A 17,057-nucleotide genomic window follows, 5' to 3' on the forward strand; every position below is an offset into this window, starting at 1 on the left:
CACTTTCAACCTGATTCCACTGTGCCCAGTCATTCTAATGAACACCTACCCCCGTCTTACCACGACTGCTAGCACGGAGTTAGTTGGGGCTTCTTCCTTGAGTTCTGTCATGATCGTAAATTCAACGAAAGAACTTTACAAGCAGCAAAAATCACAACAGAATACAAAGAAAGTCTAGATTTCACATGTATGGTTTCCCAATACAAAACAACAAAAACTCTGTACAACAGAATTTTCAAGGGCCACAGGGGATGCACCGAACACCATGCAATGTGCGGTACTCTTCCAGCTACTGAACCCTACCTCCGGCTGAGCCGTTTTTAGGGTGGGCAGGCTGTTAAATAGAAAAGATTACTCTTCTCGAGGCCCCGCCGACATCCACATTCACAGTTTAAGAAACCAACAAAATAAAATTGAGTTGGAGTCTTAATGTAGTTTTTATGTGCAAGACATTTACAAACGACCAACATAGTTTAAACCGATCATCATAAGATCTCCAATGAACAGCTAAAGCTATCTCCTAACTCAACTGTTCACAACCACCCTAATCACTATTCACCCATCTCGTCAATGCCTCAGATTTGCAGATGGGGCAAACATTTTTTACGAGCAGCCATTGTTTTAAGCAATCAGCATGATAATAGTGATTGCAATCGAGGACGCCGATCTTCCCGTCGTTTAGGGTGTCCTGTAAATCGATTCAACCCACATATTAAACGGTATATTGCTATCAGTTCAGTTCACACAAAGGAACTCAATTCTCCAGGCTAACAGGATTGATATGATACCAAATATAGTGATGAAGCAAGTAAATATAGTTCAAATAACATTTTAATGAAGTTACCAGGCATATGGTGCATGAAACGGGTTCCTCGTTCCTGGACTCCCTCGAAGATGGCATAGAAATCCTCGTCTTCAGTTGACTCGTAATCGTTTCCTCAGACAACCCAGTCCTGACATAGCCAATCCTCTCCTCTAATGCAAGAAGCTCCTGTATATTGGTATTAAGCACGTTGTTACGTTTATAAAAGCGACGTTCCTAATGCCAGAGAATGAGAATTCCTTCACCTCATATGACATGTGCTCGATATCCAGGCGCATATCTCTGTATGCATCAGCAAAATCTCCTATATCATTGGAGTCTGAAGCCGAAGCCGAAGCCTGAACCACTCGAAACGGAACTTCCTATATATGACAACAAATTACATCAGCTCAACAGGTTCATCAAGAAAGTAATGCAGAATATAAGAAAACCAGAAACTTCAGAATAATAGAAACTTGTATATAACAGTGGCAGGAATATAGAAAGAACAGTTACATCCTCCTCTGGAACTCTCATTTGAGAAGTTGAACGGCGTCGAAACATCGTCTCTGGGTCAATACAACCTTGATGAGGGTTATATGCAATGCGACCACTAAATGGAAGATCACTTGTTTGCCTAGGCTCTAGCTCCATGAACTGTTGGTGCACGATACCATAAGCAGAACTCAAACGAACCCTTGGTATAGCTGCTGCTGCTGCTGCTTGGGGATGCAAGTGCACCTGTTGTAACGGAATTCGATGACTGGAATGCTGGATCATCGTCGAAGGAGGATGCTGAAAATTTGGAGAACAACTCATCCCAGAAATTTCACTATATCTATGAAGACCTGAGCTAAAACTTTCTGAAGAACCTCTAATCCCGTTGTCCCCTGCAAAATTGTGTATTGCTATAAACACCAATGTAGTTTAAACTAAAATTGGCAGCAGAACTCAACAGTATACTGAGAAGTTTGAAAAGAAAAACTCTTAAAGTTCCAGCAACCTAAATGGAAGGGGGCGTGGCGAGCATATCTAAAGAAAAATATACCATGGATAGCGAAACCTGCAGGAGTTTGGTTCCAGGTCCAAGCACTTCGATCGTCGAAGTTAAAGTTTACAGGTTGGTCTAACCGGAGAGCATTGCTGGCTGGCTGAAAGGGCTGAACCATTAAGTCTCCTCTAGTCAAGTGGCTAGGAACATGGCCATGTACAGGATTAAAAGGTGCATTTAAAGACTCAGAGCTTGCTAAACCATTGGGACCCTGAAAATTCACAGGGACCCCTTCAGAAAATCTTCTCTTATACGGAAATCCGACCTCCATAAAATGACTATTCCTTGCATATGCATCTGCAGGGTTTCCAATCAATCCACTTCTAGGAGATGGGAACTGCTGATTACCATATGGTGAGGTCAGATACGAACAGGGATTGCCCGTAGTTGCTACCTGTATATCTTGAGCACGTTGGATCCTAGAACCATTGTATCGGTTCACTCCGTAGAGTATGGCACCATTAGCATGCTCAGGTAGACGTTGAACATCAGGATTCATTGAGTTTCTTGAAGCTGTAACCATCGAATGGCCACTCCACCGAGAGAAGGCTCCATGGCCCGAAAGAGAAAGCTCAGGCAGAAGACTTGGTTGATCTAATTCCAGATCCATTGTTGGAGTTGTATGACTAGGAGCACGTGTTCTGTCCCTTGTATCCATGAAAGTGCAGATATACCTGCTCTTAAACAAAAAGTAAATGAAAAAACAGTATTTTGTCGAATGATATTAACAAACAACATAAAGTTCAAATACAAGTACAGATTCTAGACATGCCAATGGATATGAATTACACATCATGGAAAAATTGCACATTGGCACAACGCTTCCAAGCACTAATAAGAAGTAAAGATCAGCACAGCCATTGTGAAGAAATGTAGTGGCAAAAGGTGACATGAGCATGCACCCAAAGAGAACTTAAAAATGCATTAAAATGGAACAGTAACAGCTCAAGCCCAACACTAATAGATATTGTCTACTTTGGGATTTTCCTTTCGGGCTTCCCCTCAAAGTTTTTAAAACACGTCTGCTAGGTAAAGGTTTTCACACCCTTATAAATAATGTTTCGTTCTCCTCCCCAATCGATGTGGGATCTCACAATCCACCTCCCTTCGTGGCCCAGCGTCCTCGCTGGCACTTGATACCTTCTCCAATCAATGTGAGACCCCCCAATCCACCTCTTTTGAGGCTTAGCGTCCTTGCTGGTACACCGCCTCGTGTCCACCCCCCTTCCAGGCTTAGCCTCCTCGTTGGCACATCGTCCCGTGTCTAGCTCTGACACCATTTGTAATAGCCTAGTCTACCGCTAGCAGATATTGTTATCTTTGGGCTTTCCCTTTCAGAATTCCTCTCAAGGTTTTTAAAACGCGTCTCCTAGGGAGAGGTTTCCACACCCTTGTGAAGAATGCTTCGTTCTCCTCCCCAACATATGTGAGATCTCATAGGAACTCTACCAAATTTGACCTTTCACTCTAAATATAAGCGACAAAGAAGAATACGTTTCCACCATACCTATAGGATATCATGAATTTACACCACCTTGGGAATATTTTCATTACTCCAGCAACAAACCCTTTAGCCATTTTCGAGATCCATTCTAGATAATCAGCAGGTTTTTTGACTTTTCAACATCCAACAATCCCCATTTCTTTTCATCTCAACATGTCTATAAAATCATCCTATCCTTATCTTCAATGCCTAAGATCACTATGCAGGAAATATTGGGTAGAGAAGTTTTTATTTCAAGAACAAACAAATTACAATGCAAACATGAGAAGATTAAAAAGAAAGGAACAAAAAGCGCAATCAAAGGACAAAAAGTTAAAAGTTTCACCAAACTCCTTTAGCTTCTATGAGTAAACCAGGTGCTTAAACTTCTGCTCAAAGTCTACGCCAAAATCACGAAGAACTTGACATTAACACTATTTTAGTTCAGATGGTACAATGCATACTAAAAAGGCAAAAACAATTCAACCCACAAAAAGGTTTCAGAAATCCCATGAATATGGCTTTCAACGAAGCAATCTTGCTTCTTACACCCATCAGAAATGCAAGTAAGGAACAAAAATTAAGGGGGAAAATACCCAATACTCAAACCATACGGTTCATATCTAAAATCAAAAGCTACTTAGCATGTTCACCAATTAGCGAGAAATCGCCAGCAAACTCCAACAGTCCCCAAGAAAACAAACAAAGGGTATGCAAGAAATCGACCTCAAAGATGAAGATGATCAGTGATTAAGGCCAGCAAGAGGGGACAAGCAGAGATACAATCGCTAAAAACGGAGAAAAGAGCGCAATGGGAGAAGGAACTCACAGTAAATGGGGTGTGATCGGCGCGAGAGAGAGTGTTGTTGAGAATTTTGAGGGTGGGTGTTGGTGAGTTTAGTCAATCAATGGCATAAAAACGTCCCCATCGATTCCGCATTTCTCTTCCACAATTAGTTTTCTGATTGGACTCTGGCAACTGGTTTTCTTCTTCCCCAATTTTTTTTTTTTTTTTGTAATTTACTTCAGAATATGTCCGAAAAGGCATATCTTATCCGTTCATTTAACCATCTGCCTTTTTCTTAAACAAGATTATGGTATGGTTGAAAAAAAATTAAATTAAATTTTGTATTTTGGGTTGTTTTTCTAGGTACCAAAAAAAAAAATAGATTTAAACTCTTAATCTCCAAGGAAATAAGCACACGTTGATTGCCGTTATCGTATATTAACTTTTAGATATGCATTTATGTTGTAACCGAAATCTTCGGACAATTCCGAATCTATCAAACCTCCACGTGGATTAACGGAGACCATCCTCCGAATCTATCAAACCTCTATTAATAAGTCCACGTGGATTAACGGAGACCATCCATCCAATCACACGTATGGAGTAAAAACCTAAAGTGAGTACACTCTACTCGAGGAGAAATGTTATAATCTTATAGAATAATGTAATATTTTCCAAAAAGATAAAAATATGATTTATGTTAAAACGATAAGTGAGAACCTCCCCGTAAATGTGATAAAGTGCACTTCAACGCTATAGTAGCTTACTTTTGTATCTAGCTAGACCAAAATTAGATCAATACGAGACACGTGCTTGTGTTTGAGATTAAAAGTTGCTTTACGATATTAAGTTGACGTATCCGTACAATATTAGTAACCAGTAGTTCTTGAGCTTGAAGATCAAAATTTGGCCAAGAACACAGGCCAATGGTCTCACTCAAAATAAAGAATGACTATAATCTACTCAATTCTACAGCAAGCAAGTTTCACATTTTTGTAAGATCTGCATCAGATTAAGATATTAGGAGTTTGATCGTTCATTCAACACCACCTCCATCCTTGGATTTCTTCCTTGGCTTGCGTTTCTTCTGCTTCAATTTAAGCTTTACTTCAGCTTTGACACTCTTTTCCCACTCCTTACTTTTCTTTTGATAGAGCAGCATTGCAGAACGAGCATCTTCTACCTACAGAACAAAATTCAGCCAAATTTTCACAGATCTTTCAAAACAAAATGTCCCATGACAGAACGGTACAACATTTAAAAGGCCGATCGGAATAAAATTTCTTGCAAGTTGTTGGCATCGATTGTGATATCCCACGTTGGTTGGAGAGGAAAACGAATCACCCTTTATAAGGGTGTGGATACCTTTCCCAGGAAAGCCCAAAAACCTTGAGGGAAAGCCCGGAAGGGAAAGCCCAAAGAGACAGTATCTAGATGAGCACAGGTTCCGCTATGTAACTCTGAAAGACGCGTTTTAAAGCCTCGAGGGGAAGCCCGAAAGAGAAATCTCAAAGAGGACAATATCTACTAGCGGTGGGCTTGGGCCGTTACAGTAATAGAGGAAGCTTGAACGATATACAGATTCCCAGAATTTGCAAAATCAGGTCAGACATCGCACGTAATTTGCATCGAGATGGGAGTCCTTGCTTTTGGTGGTCATGAATCTTAGGATGAAAACAAGTAACATAGCTCGCAAAAACTTCGACTAGTTTCACGATAACGGCTAAACCCTATTATATTTGGTTGTCAAGAAAACTAGTCAGGTATAAAATCCTAAGTAGGTTGTCATCATGGCTTGAATCCATTCTTTCTAAGCCTTTTCATTTTTATGACCGTAATTGACCACTACGTCAACTCATGTCGTTAATCAATACCCAGAGATTTCTTTGGCGGTTTAACAAAAGGAGCTAAAAATATAAAGGGTGAAAAGATCAGAAAACTAACAGGACAGTGCTCCCCATTTTGAATCTCAACGCCAAGAACCTCAGCTGCAAGATGGCGGAGGGCTCTTCTACATCCTCCCCTGTGTCACCAAACATTTGAGAACGGATATTTTTCGAAGTAGAATCGAACAGGTTGAAGTTATAAAGTTGAATGGGAAGCAAAATTATTACCTCTGGAAGAACTGATACTCGGAGGTATCTCTCACATCCTTCTTGGGATGACTCAAGAGCAATGCCTGTCAAAAGAACTTTACTTTAACTGTTCAGATTTATACTTTAAACCATAAACTACATTAATCCAGATACCTTAAGATCATTACGCAAGGCATGGCCAACAAGAATCCTTCCCTTAATCAATTCCGCCACTCTCTTCTGGACAGTTGGAAAATCCTTTGCTGAAATTGAAAAATTAAATCAATTACGTCAATGGCATTACGAAACGAAACCTAAAGTAAACGTAAAAAACGTAAATCCCAATTGGAAATCAGAGGATGAAAGACTGATTGAGCGCAAGGAACTAAAAAAATCCAAATCCCAGGCCATCTTGTTGAAAGCAAGGGGCAAAGTACAATACCCTAAATTTACTTTTCATTAATCTACCTACTCAAACTTTCTGAAACCGCTCAAGCCCACCGCTAGCAGATATTGTCCTCTTTGGGCTTCCCCTTCTGGGCTTTCCCTCAAGGTTTTAAAACGCGTCTGCTAGAGAAAGGTTTCCACACCTTTATAAAAAATGTTTCGTTCTCCTCTCCAACCGATGTGGGATTTCACACTTTCACTTCCCTCTTAGTACCTAGCATTACTTTTCTCAGAGATAATTGTACATAGCTAGAAATCAGGCATCCTTGTAAACACTCTTCAAGGAAACAGATGATTCCAATCTCTTCCCTAGAATGCTTTTTGTTAGGTAAAGATGTTAGGTAGCTAAGTACTATTGTATTAAGACATGTAAACAACCAAATATACATGTTACAAGAAATAAGGAAAACTAAGGTCACCTTTCCTCAGGTCGCAGGGTCTTATGCCACTAATTTCAGTCCGAAAGTCAACCACACGCTCTATAGGACGTACAAACTCATCGTATATAACATTCCCCCATTTGTTTACCTGTCATTAATTGGCAGTACTGTTAGCAACTATAATATATAAAAGTTAAACGTCACTCTTTGGTGCCCCAAGAAGCAGCTACATATGACAATGAAAGTTTTAACTATCAACCCCTCCAAAAAGACAATAATAATAATAATAATCCATCCACTCTCCTGATTGAAGGAGGTATAAAGAGTCTGCCTCTGCACGTGTATGCTAAAAAACCAAATACATGGATACGAATAACAGGTGATCAAATTCAAAAAGGATTGAATGAAAGACTGAATACCACTGTAACTCGTCCAAGGGCGCTTTTGTTACCTTGGCCCACGCCAACCATTTCACAATCCATAGCTACTACATCTGTAAGACTGGCAAAAGTTTGAAGTGAGTTAGTCGTCAATTCTTTGAGCTAGACTTCCAAAGGAACCCAGCTATTTATTCTAGATGTTTCTTCTGATTTTAACCCCGACGAGTTGTTATTTGGAGTATTAAATTCGATTCTTTCTTGGCAAAGAAAACAAAAGCAGGGAATCAAGTAAATTCGAGCTTTGATTTATTATTATTTTGCCAATACTAAGGGGCTAGAAGCCACACAGAACTTGATTTGTTTAATTCCAAGGTAATTCATAATTTAGTCCCATGAACTTGCTTGCTACTTATGATAGTCGAGGACTGAATTATAATTAAATTTCTTTTTTAGCCAGAAGTTGGTGATTATACAAGTAGCTTTTTTTTTTTTTTTTTTCACTTTGCATCTACAGTAAGTAGACAACAACTACTATGTCCTTCAAGTAATCTAAAATAATTCTAAGAGATTACCTAAAGTCATCGTTCACTGGAATGAGAAGTTTCTTGTTGGAGTGATCTGACTCCTCATCAGATCTATCCTTGCGTTTTCCTGTAAACCCAGGTCGCACAAGTTAACAAAATCATGACATTATGATCAAAGTTTAAAATGTCGAGATCTCATTAGTGACAATTTGTTACTTTTATCTGATGTTTCATCTATTTTTTCACAATATAATGGAAATGTTCATCCACCCATTATGTTAATATCCATGGACATGTGGAAATATCAATGAAAATGTCACCCATCGAAATTTAATACACTGATTATGACAACAAAAACTAGGTGGATTCATTAGAATGAAACAAAAAACAAGCCTAAACATTTCGTGAACTAAGAACTTCACAATAAAATAATTAGAAAAATCAAAAGCTTAACGCAAACATACACCATCTAAAGTGATGATTGAAGCAAAACCCAGTTTTCACTTTCTGTGTTTGAATCAGTGAAGCTCATACGTCGCCAATCACACAGAAGTAAAGATAATAAGTAACACAGAGTTCACCAAACAAGAGCATGGTTCAGTTAACGAAACCAGATAAATTTCATAAAACACAGAGTTCATCGAACAAGATAAATATCAATGGGAAACTAAGAAAGCAATATGAACCCAGGGTAGAAGAACTGTTACCTAAAAGGGTATTTGACGAGGCTTCGGATTTCGGTACACTGGAGGATCGCTTTGAACCATGAGGGTTCAGTTTCTGCAGGATCAGAAGAACAAAGAAAATCAGTGATAGAAAGAGAGACTGGAAAAAGGAGGGATGGAGGGAAGAAGAATGACTTGTTGGAGTAGCGCCCAATTAGGGTTCAGCAATTTGGGTTTAGCGCTCTTCTTGAGCTGAGACTCCATAATCTTGAAGCTCCACTTTGCAGGCCAACTCCGCAATTCACATACTACTGATAGCTGTCGACTTCGGCCGTCTTCTCGCCCGGCGGCCCTAAACGGGAAAAGAGAGGAAGAAGGGTTCCAATTTGTAATTCTTTGTGCGTTTAAAAATTATTTATTTATTTATTTTTAAAAGGTTTTTAAAAATTTGAACTTCACAAATATTATTTTACAAAATGCAAATTAAATTTTTGAAAATTTGACTTCTATAAGATCTTATTATTACATAGTATGTTGTTATTATCTAAATATTTAGCCAACTAATTAATATATATATATTGTTATTAGTGACGTTCCTTACCAAGGAGTCAAAACGTCTCTCTTGTTAGCGGTGGGTTACAAGTGGTATAATTGACCAAAACGGACAATATCTGTTAGTGGTAGATTACAAGTGGTATCAGAATCGGGCGTGTTAGACGAACACGACTCTCTACAATGGTATGGTATTGTCCACTTTGTCTCATGGCTTTGCCTTAGGCTTTCCAAAAAGTCTTGTACTAATGGGATAGTATTATTTGATTATAAACCTATGATCATTCTCTAAATTAGTAGATGTGGGACTTTCATCCAACACCTCCCCTCGAACAAAGTATGCCTTAGATGTGGGACTTTCATCCAACACCTCCCCTCGAACAAAGTATGTCTCCCCTTAATCGAGGCTCGACTCCTTTTGTTTTGGAGTCTTAGTCATTTTTTACTATGCCTTCAAGGAGCCTCAACTCCTTTTTTCTTTTGGAGTTCTTTGTTCGACATTTGAGGATTCTATTGATATGACTAAGTTGAGGGCATGACCCTCATACCATGTTAGAAGAATGATTCTGATAAGTTAGATACTCTCATGAGGCCTTTTGGGGAAGCCCAAAGCAAAGTCACGAGAGCTTATGCTCAGAATAGACTCATATCATTGTGGAGAGTCGTGTTCGTCTAACAGGGCGGACACTGCCCCTAAGTGAGGTGGATTGTGAGATTCCATATTAGTAGGAGAAGGGAACGAAACATCTCTTACAAGGGTGTGGAAATCTCTCTCGAGTAGACATGTTTTAAACCCTTGAAGCTAATGAAAGCTGTTTCATAATTAATGCATGAACCCTAGCTAAAATATTATAGTTCGAATCATCCAGCTATCCATACAAGAATGAAGGTAAACTTATCTCTAATGTTTGAGTCTAACTCAATAAATAAAATATAAATTTTCTAAATATTCAATCTCCTTTGTGCCATTGTTAGAACGAGAAAAAAAGGCGCTAAAAAATACACGACATGTTCACGAGTTCATAGTTTTACACCTCATGAGATCTCTTGTAGCTAATTTAAGAATCATCCAGACAAATATTGATGATAAGTTGCTGAAGATGGCCGCCATTAAATACGGTTCTCAAAACGGAACTTAACTTGTTGAGGAGAATTGGGATTCCTACGAGCAGTGATCTGCAAATGCGCACCGTCAGCAACCATTCTCTGCAACACTCTCACGATGTTCTTTGTGTCATCTATACCAAGATGATGGCTTCCCACCAAGGGTATTTCGAGTTGTCTCATCATCGTCGCCATTCCTGTCGCCTAGTAATTACCATCCAAAGTAAATAACTTCATCGATAATCGGTCGTGTAAGCTCCATTCTCAGAGAAACTAAACATAAGGTTGAATCGTGACCAAAAGCAGATAGTGTTAGGATGGTTGGGAGAGAGTCCCACGTTGACTAATTTGGTGGAAGATCATGGGTTCATAAGTGAGGAATACTATCTCTATTAGTACGAGGCCTTTTGAGAAGTCCAAAACAAAACTATGAGAGCTTAGGTTCGAAGTGGACAATATCATACCATTGTGGAGAGTCGTGATTCCTAACATGGTATAGAGTCATGTCCTTAACTTAGCCATGTCAATAGAATCCTCAATTGTCAAACAAAGAAGTTGCTAGCCTCAAAGGTGTAGTCAAAAGTAACTCAAGTGTCGAACAAAGGGTGTACTTTGTTCGAGGGCTCCAAAATGGTATGATATTGTCCACTTTAAGCATAAGTTCTCATGGCTTTGATTTTGGTTCCCAAAAGGCCTCAAACCAATGAAGATGTATTCTTTACTTATAAATCCATGATCAACTCCTTAATTAGCCGATGTTACGTCCCACTCAAGATGCTACAAACTCTTATTTTGATGGACTATCGTACCTTCTTTTGGTAAAAGTTGAGATAGACATCTTTGATATTGATCCACTCCATAAAATAGTCGGGAAGTTTCATGTTTGACACACTGCATTGATGTGGGACCTGAGTTTTTATATCCCAGTTTCCACTGGTACAAGTAAAAGATAGCATAAATCATCAACACTTCTGTTACACATAGCACATTCACAATATGAATAAATGAACAATTTAGCAAGGAATTGTAAAACTTAAAAGTAGATCGAGAAAAGGAGGCTTACCATGTCACGAATGCTGCTCGATCAAGAACACCACCCAGTTCCTTCCTCCACAGCTGATGCTCAACCAGCCAATCTTCGAACTGTTGTATAACATCCTTGTACAGTATGGCTGTGTCATGCCAGACACTGAAAATATAATATGGAACTATCAGCTAGTAAAAAGAAGTCTATTAGAATCTTAACGGCACTTGTCAACATACCGAAGAAAAAGTCGTCCTATGTAATAGCCCAAGCCCACCGCTAGCAGATATTGTCCGCTTTGGCCCGTTACATATCGCTGTCAGCCTCACGGTTCTAAAATGCATCTACTAGGGAGAGGTTTCCACACCCTTATAAGGAATGCTTCGTTCTCCACTCCAACTGATGTGGGATCTCACAATCCACCCCCCTTGGGGGCCTAGTGTCCTCGATGGCGTACCGTTCGGTGTCTAACTCTGATACCATTTGTAACAGCCCAAGCCCACCGATAGCAGATATTGTCTACTTTGGCCCATTACATATCACCGTCAGCCTCACGGTTTTTAAACGCGTCTACTAGGGAGAGTTTTCCACACCCTTATAAGGAATGCTTCGTTCCCCTCTCTAACCGATGTGGGATCTCACATCCTACCTAATTAGCATTGGACATGTACACCATGCAATCAGGTTTTGAAATATATTTGTCCTAAATCCTAAGAAATAAATGAATCCACAATAATGTCGAACATTATCAAGCCTTCACCACACATAGATTAGACATACCGGTCAACTCCAAACTTGCCATATTTTCCTTCAATGTACTCATTTATCCTTCGTTCACTCATTCTTGAAGGCCTAACAAACCTGAGGAAGGATTTAAGGCAGTCGTCAAAGAACGTAGAACCAAAAAAGAAAAACCATAAATTTCTTGTTCTTAATCATCCAAAGAACATTTGTTGGCGTTCTTAGAAGTTAAACCATTTTACATGATGGGGTTACAAGCATAATAAGCCGGTCAGTGTCATCTCTCAACCGCACAGAAGCCGATTTTCCTAAATACACATTACATATGCTAAAATGGTTCCAAATTAAGCTAACATTTTACTCCATGCTTATATTACATGCAATCAATATGTCCATCCGGGTAGTAAGTCATCCTATAACATCTCAAGCCCACCGCTAATAGATATTGTCCTCATTGGGCTTTTCCTTTCGGGCTTCCCCTCAAGATCGTTTTAAAAATCTTGAGGGGAAGCCTAAAAGGGATTCTTTCTACATGCTCTTTGAGATTAAAATCTTGAAAAAACAGGTAACAGAGAAATATAGAGATGCATAAAATATGAAATCTGCCGAGCGGAAAGATAAATAATAAATGCATAACAAAGAGCAAGAGTGAGCAGGTCACAAAGAAGCAGGTAGAACCTGTGGAAAAAACCCGTCACATCCAGTGTCTTGGCATTGACTAATATGACTGGAAACTCAATTATTTCAACTTTTCCCTCCAAATCAAGCACTAGAAAAAACTCAATATCCTGAGTTCGCATATGTTTTGAGCTAGCAACATCTACCTGAAGCTCCCTGGAGATATCATGGTTGAACTTCTTTACGTGGAGTGGATCATCCATCTACAAAACAGGGTCACATGAATATATCTAAATTTGGCTGCAAAATTTCAGCTAGGGAACTTCAGTAAGAACCACTAGAACACACAACATAAGACAATAGTCTGATCAATAGTGGAAAATGGTCGTAAATTCGTATCATTTCCAATTTTGTTCTGGTGGGTTACCAAATTCAACCAGCAGACAGCTTAACACGCAAGAAAAACGAGCAAAAGTTCTCTGAGGAATATCGTCGAACATGTGGTGTACAACACCAAACTAACCACATGGCACACACAATCAAGTAGAATCTTCAGTCACTTCAGAAAATGTAAGCAAAGAAAACAACGAGGCATTCGAAAAACGCAAGTGCAACAGCTCAAATCCAGAATTAAAAAAAAATACCATTGTACACTTGCTCTGTGTGTAATACAAACACATGGGCCTCCAACGATTATGCACCACATCGAGGGATTCAGAGGGAGCCGAAGAAGATGGTTCGTGGGCTGTGGGGAGAGATGAATGACATCGGATAGCTAAAGGTGTCCGTGGAGAAGAACAAATTGCGGCAGAGAGAGACAACGGAACCAGAGAATGACATGGGACTGAGTAGAATGACGAAACCTTAAGCAGCGGCGCTCTCACAAACATTGATTTGAAATGAGCGGAAGTGAGCGGCTAATGTACAGTCTACACTCCGACGGTCTACCGGAGCAGAGAAGACGACGGACGTTGGGGTGGTCGAATTCTGCGGCAGGAACATACATATATATATATATATATATATACATATTTTATAAATATTATCAAATTTGTAGATATCCATATTATAAAAAGTTGATTGAAATATCACTTTGAATTTTCTTTTAATTATAGTTCTGGTAGTTTTAAAATTTCTAATTATAATGAAAGAAAATAATTAATTCAAGGAGACCATTGAAGATCGAAATGGAAAAAATGGAAAATGCAAATTCAAAAAAAATCAAAGCAGCAATGAATCAAATGCTTCACAGATTTCAGATTTAAATACCTGCAATGGAAGATCATTGTTCTTCTAATCCAGACACTGATATTCCGGAGATTTAACAAATCAAACATGAATCTCTCCAATTCCATGTTTCAATTTCTCGTCCTCTTCGCTCTCTTTTCTCTCGTGAAACCAGACGCCGCCTTGATCGGAAGCGTCTGCGGCAAGACTGAACAGCCGGTCATTTGTTCCGATTGCTTCAAATCCTCCTCCGGAAGCCAGACCGCCGACGTCCGTGGGCTCGCAGTCATCGCCATTGGATGTGCCGAGAGAAATACCAGATTAATGGCGCAGAAACTCGGCGAACTTCTCCGTAGCACGCCGGATTCCGCTTTGAAGACGATTTTGAACGGTTGCTGGTTATCGACGGGGTATACTGCCGGCGATTTTCCGGGAATCGAAAGGGCTGTCGCGGCCGGAGACTACACCACCGGCAGAAACACTTTGGAGATTGCGATTAGGAATGTGAATAGCTGCTTGGAAGAGTTCAATAAAAACCCTCGCGTTCCGGTGCCGTCGGAGGTTTTGACGGGGACGGTGGCGGCCATCCAAGGCCGCCGGATTGTTTCTGATATTTTGAATAGTATTTAACGGTGCTTGAGATTTTAAATTAGAAAATAATAAAATAAAATATATATATATATATATATTTTTTTTTTTTTTTGCATAAAGTTGTTGGTACCCATATTCATATATTGTTAACATGTAGATGCCTGTTAGAAGATATTGTCCGTTTTGGTGTCAGCTTCACGGGTTTAAAATGCGTCTACTAAGGAGACCCTTTCCAAGTGGGACCTCACAATCCGCTCCCCTTGGGACCCAGTGTTGTTCTCGCTATCATGATGTGTGACTCTTATACCATTTTTCGATTTGTGCATGTCATCCTTGCACAAGGGTCATGCTAATCTTCTCTATATCAGAGGTCTCCGAAGGATAAAATATCAAAAATGTTAACTAGCCAACGAATCAAGACAATTGAGCTATCACGGTCTTTAAATTTCAAAAATATCAAATAGATCCCATAAGTTTTAAGATAAACAAACCAGGTTGGATAAGAACGACTCGAGAATATACAATATACATGCCCAGCAGATTGAAAACTGTGTGTGAGCTTAAGGGGCAGTTCGTTCACCCATACAAAACTATAATATAGCGATGTTCTATATATATATTCACATCAGCAGATTACCTGGAAACTGATATCAATGTCCATTGATTATATGCATAAAGTTGGCCTTATTCTTCTCATTCCTCTGCAACATTCACAAGTTCATACTCAACTAAAGATAGATTATTGTCTTCCTTGACGACGAAATTTTCGGGCTCGACGACCTCGATGCGGCCCCATTTATCGACTGCGAGCCTCATTGATCCTTTGAACATGTCGATCTTTGCATTTCGAAGAATGATAGTTGTCCCAGGTTTTACTTGATCAACTGAGCAAACAAATAACCATATAAGACAACATGATAAATGAGTTCATTGCAGAGATTTCATTTCAAAGCTAGAGATTCAAGTGGCAATAGTTTGCAGACCAGCTAGAAGCAGATTGGGCTAGGGATTTGTGAGAAATTAACATCAAACACTTCAGTTTCAGTTCAAATCTTCATTTATCAAGCTGCAGATTATGGTCAATAACAGGAAACCACAGGGATTTGATTCTTCCTAGCCATTCTAACGCATCCAGTTCAAGCTACTGATAATGAAATTACGTTTTGTAGAGCAAAATCAATGCATATTTCTAGTTTCAAGTTCCTTTAAGCGCATCGGTAAGATGTAGGTAATCCGCCAAACCCTATCTCACAATCCATATTGTTTAATAATCGCTCTAGGGCACATAGTTCAAACATTCCAATCTACATAATCATTGATTTAGCCTCCCCACCTGCGATCCAACAACACCTAATTTTCCCTACTCAATTCATGAAAAACACTACATAAAGCGTAACAGCAACGGAAGATTTCAAAATTCATACCCTGATCATTACGCGCAGTGAACAAAATGGTTCCAGTTTCGTCTCCAATAAGGCACTCAGCGATCCGCGTCTGTCGAAGGTGCTGTGACACCGATCGACCTTTCTGCAGCACGGTATTGGAGCTAACGACCTTGACGATGAGTGTGTGGCCATTAGTGCCAGGCTTGAGCTGTTCGACCTTAACGAAGACTGGCTTTCTCAAGCCTGATCTCGATGCCGGCGTAGGTGATTTTTCCGTCGCCATTGATGCCGAAGCCGAAGATCAGCAGCACGCCAAATCCTGATCCCAATCCGCGTAAATCGATCGAAATTTTCTCCTGTCTCCCTCTTTTTCTAGTGCTGTCACTCGTGGGTTGTTACAGGGTGGGTGTGTGTATATATAGCATCTTCATTCTGCTTTCGTCTTTGATTTTTTTGCGACATTTTTTCCAACACAAAATAATTTGACAAAAATAATAAACCAATGCTTCAAAGTTATAAACTTTCTATAAATAAACACATCAATTGATATATCATCTTCAACTTACTTACTCTTTCGATCTATCGTTCTTGAACTTAGGTATTCTTTCGTAGGATCGTCCGCTTCTTCGTTTCTCTTTTTCCTTCAAAATCACGCTCACTTCTACCTCAAGGACTCAGATCCTGATAGGAGTAGAGCCAAGTTAGACCAGATATAGTCTCGAACTTTTGAAGTTCGAGTATTGAAAAAGAGATGTTCTGAACTACTGCAAATTCTATTTGTTTTTCGGAACTCACGCTCACTTCTACCCCAAGGATTCAGATCCTGATAGGAGTAGAGTCGAGCTAGTCCAGATATAGTCTTGAACTTTTGAAGTTCGAGTGTTGAAAAAGAGATTTCTGAACTACTGCAAATTCTATTTGTTTTTCCGCAACTCACGCTCATTTCTACCCCAAAGATTTAGACCTTGATAGGAGTAGAGCCGAGCTAGTCCAGATATAGTCTTGAACTTTTGAAGTTCGAGTGTTGAAAGAGTGATGTTCTGAACTACTGCAAATTCTATTTGTTTTTTGCAACTTTACCAAGGAGCTAGATGAGAAGAAACTCCCAAGTGTCCCGTTCGTTCTTTCAACACTCGAACAAGACCGGTCAATCGCTCATTCGAGCATGATCCTCTTTCTTAGAACCCATTGAATTTTGTACTTCAAACTTTTCTCAAATTT

At 39.5% G+C, this 17,057-nt stretch overlaps 5 protein-coding genes and 1 pseudogene across 8 annotated transcripts; 1 reads left to right on the forward strand and 5 right to left on the reverse strand.

Annotated features, from left to right (window-relative positions):
• Nucleotides 1-159: 159 nt before the first annotated feature.
• On the reverse strand, nucleotides 160-4,348 carry LOC111797471 (putative E3 ubiquitin-protein ligase ZFP1). Of its 3 annotated transcripts, none has more exons than XM_023680473.2 (6): nucleotides 4,166-4,348; nucleotides 1,851-2,527; nucleotides 1,319-1,692; nucleotides 1,069-1,185; nucleotides 845-991; nucleotides 160-688 (listed from the first exon to the last, which is right to left on the reverse strand). In XM_023680473.2, exons 2-6 carry the CDS (start codon nucleotides 2,509-2,511, stop codon nucleotides 545-547), a joined length of 1,443 nt encoding a protein of 480 aa, XP_023536241.1. In that variant the 5' UTR covers nucleotides 2,512-2,527; nucleotides 4,166-4,348; the 3' UTR covers nucleotides 160-544. The 3 variants fall into 3 exon arrangements, with proteins under 3 accessions (XP_023536241.1, XP_023536243.1, XP_023536242.1); XM_023680475.2 differs by having other exon boundaries at nucleotides 1,851-2,532; XM_023680474.2 differs by having other exon boundaries at nucleotides 4,063-4,348.
• A 588-nt stretch (nucleotides 4,349-4,936) lies between these two features.
• On the reverse strand, nucleotides 4,937-8,990 carry LOC111796855 (Polynucleotidyl transferase, ribonuclease H-like superfamily protein). Its single transcript, XM_023679643.2, has 9 exons — nucleotides 8,790-8,990; nucleotides 8,637-8,709; nucleotides 7,978-8,056; nucleotides 7,445-7,526; nucleotides 7,065-7,173; nucleotides 6,373-6,461; nucleotides 6,238-6,302; nucleotides 6,068-6,146; nucleotides 4,937-5,306 (listed from the first exon to the last, which is right to left on the reverse strand). The coding sequence occupies exons 1-9, from the start codon at nucleotides 8,856-8,858 to the stop codon at nucleotides 5,160-5,162; spliced, it is 792 nt and encodes a 263-aa protein (XP_023535411.1). The 5' UTR covers nucleotides 8,859-8,990; the 3' UTR covers nucleotides 4,937-5,159.
• Nucleotides 8,991-10,069: 1,079 nt separating this feature from the next.
• On the reverse strand, nucleotides 10,070-14,493 carry LOC111796854 (Polynucleotidyl transferase, ribonuclease H-like superfamily protein). Of its 2 annotated transcripts, none has more exons than XM_023679642.2 (7): nucleotides 13,903-14,488; nucleotides 13,278-13,620; nucleotides 12,694-12,896; nucleotides 12,055-12,135; nucleotides 11,314-11,439; nucleotides 11,060-11,183; nucleotides 10,070-10,454 (listed from the first exon to the last, which is right to left on the reverse strand). In XM_023679642.2, the coding sequence occupies exons 2-7, from the start codon at nucleotides 13,521-13,523 to the stop codon at nucleotides 10,257-10,259; spliced, it is 978 nt and encodes a 325-aa protein (XP_023535410.1). In that variant the 5' UTR covers nucleotides 13,524-13,620; nucleotides 13,903-14,488; the 3' UTR covers nucleotides 10,070-10,256. The 2 variants fall into 2 exon arrangements, with proteins under 2 accessions (XP_023535410.1, XP_086980650.1); XM_087124524.1 differs by having other exon boundaries at nucleotides 10,389-10,523; nucleotides 13,903-14,493.
• On the forward strand, nucleotides 13,969-14,490 carry LOC111797408 (putative invertase inhibitor). Its single transcript, XM_023680395.1, has one exon. It carries the CDS (start codon nucleotides 13,969-13,971, stop codon nucleotides 14,488-14,490), a length of 522 nt encoding a protein of 173 aa, XP_023536163.1.
• Nucleotides 14,494-14,746: 253 nt separating the features above from the next.
• On the reverse strand, nucleotides 14,747-14,818 carry LOC111797774 (U6 spliceosomal RNA; annotated as a pseudogene).
• Nucleotides 14,819-14,865: 47 nt separating this feature from the next.
• On the reverse strand, nucleotides 14,866-16,265 carry LOC111796857 (uncharacterized protein At4g28440). Its single transcript, XM_023679644.2, has 2 exons — nucleotides 15,876-16,265; nucleotides 14,866-15,335 (listed from the first exon to the last, which is right to left on the reverse strand). Exons 1-2 carry the CDS (start codon nucleotides 16,117-16,119, stop codon nucleotides 15,145-15,147), a joined length of 435 nt encoding a protein of 144 aa, XP_023535412.1. The 5' UTR covers nucleotides 16,120-16,265; the 3' UTR covers nucleotides 14,866-15,144.
• Between the last annotated feature and the right edge of the window lie 792 nt (nucleotides 16,266-17,057).

This window comes from Cucurbita pepo, chromosome 6 (assembly GCF_057944985.1).
Source record: "Cucurbita pepo subsp. pepo isolate OVF chromosome 6, ASM5794498v1, whole genome shotgun sequence".
Classification (NCBI taxonomy): Eukaryota; Viridiplantae; Streptophyta; class Magnoliopsida; order Cucurbitales; family Cucurbitaceae; genus Cucurbita; species Cucurbita pepo.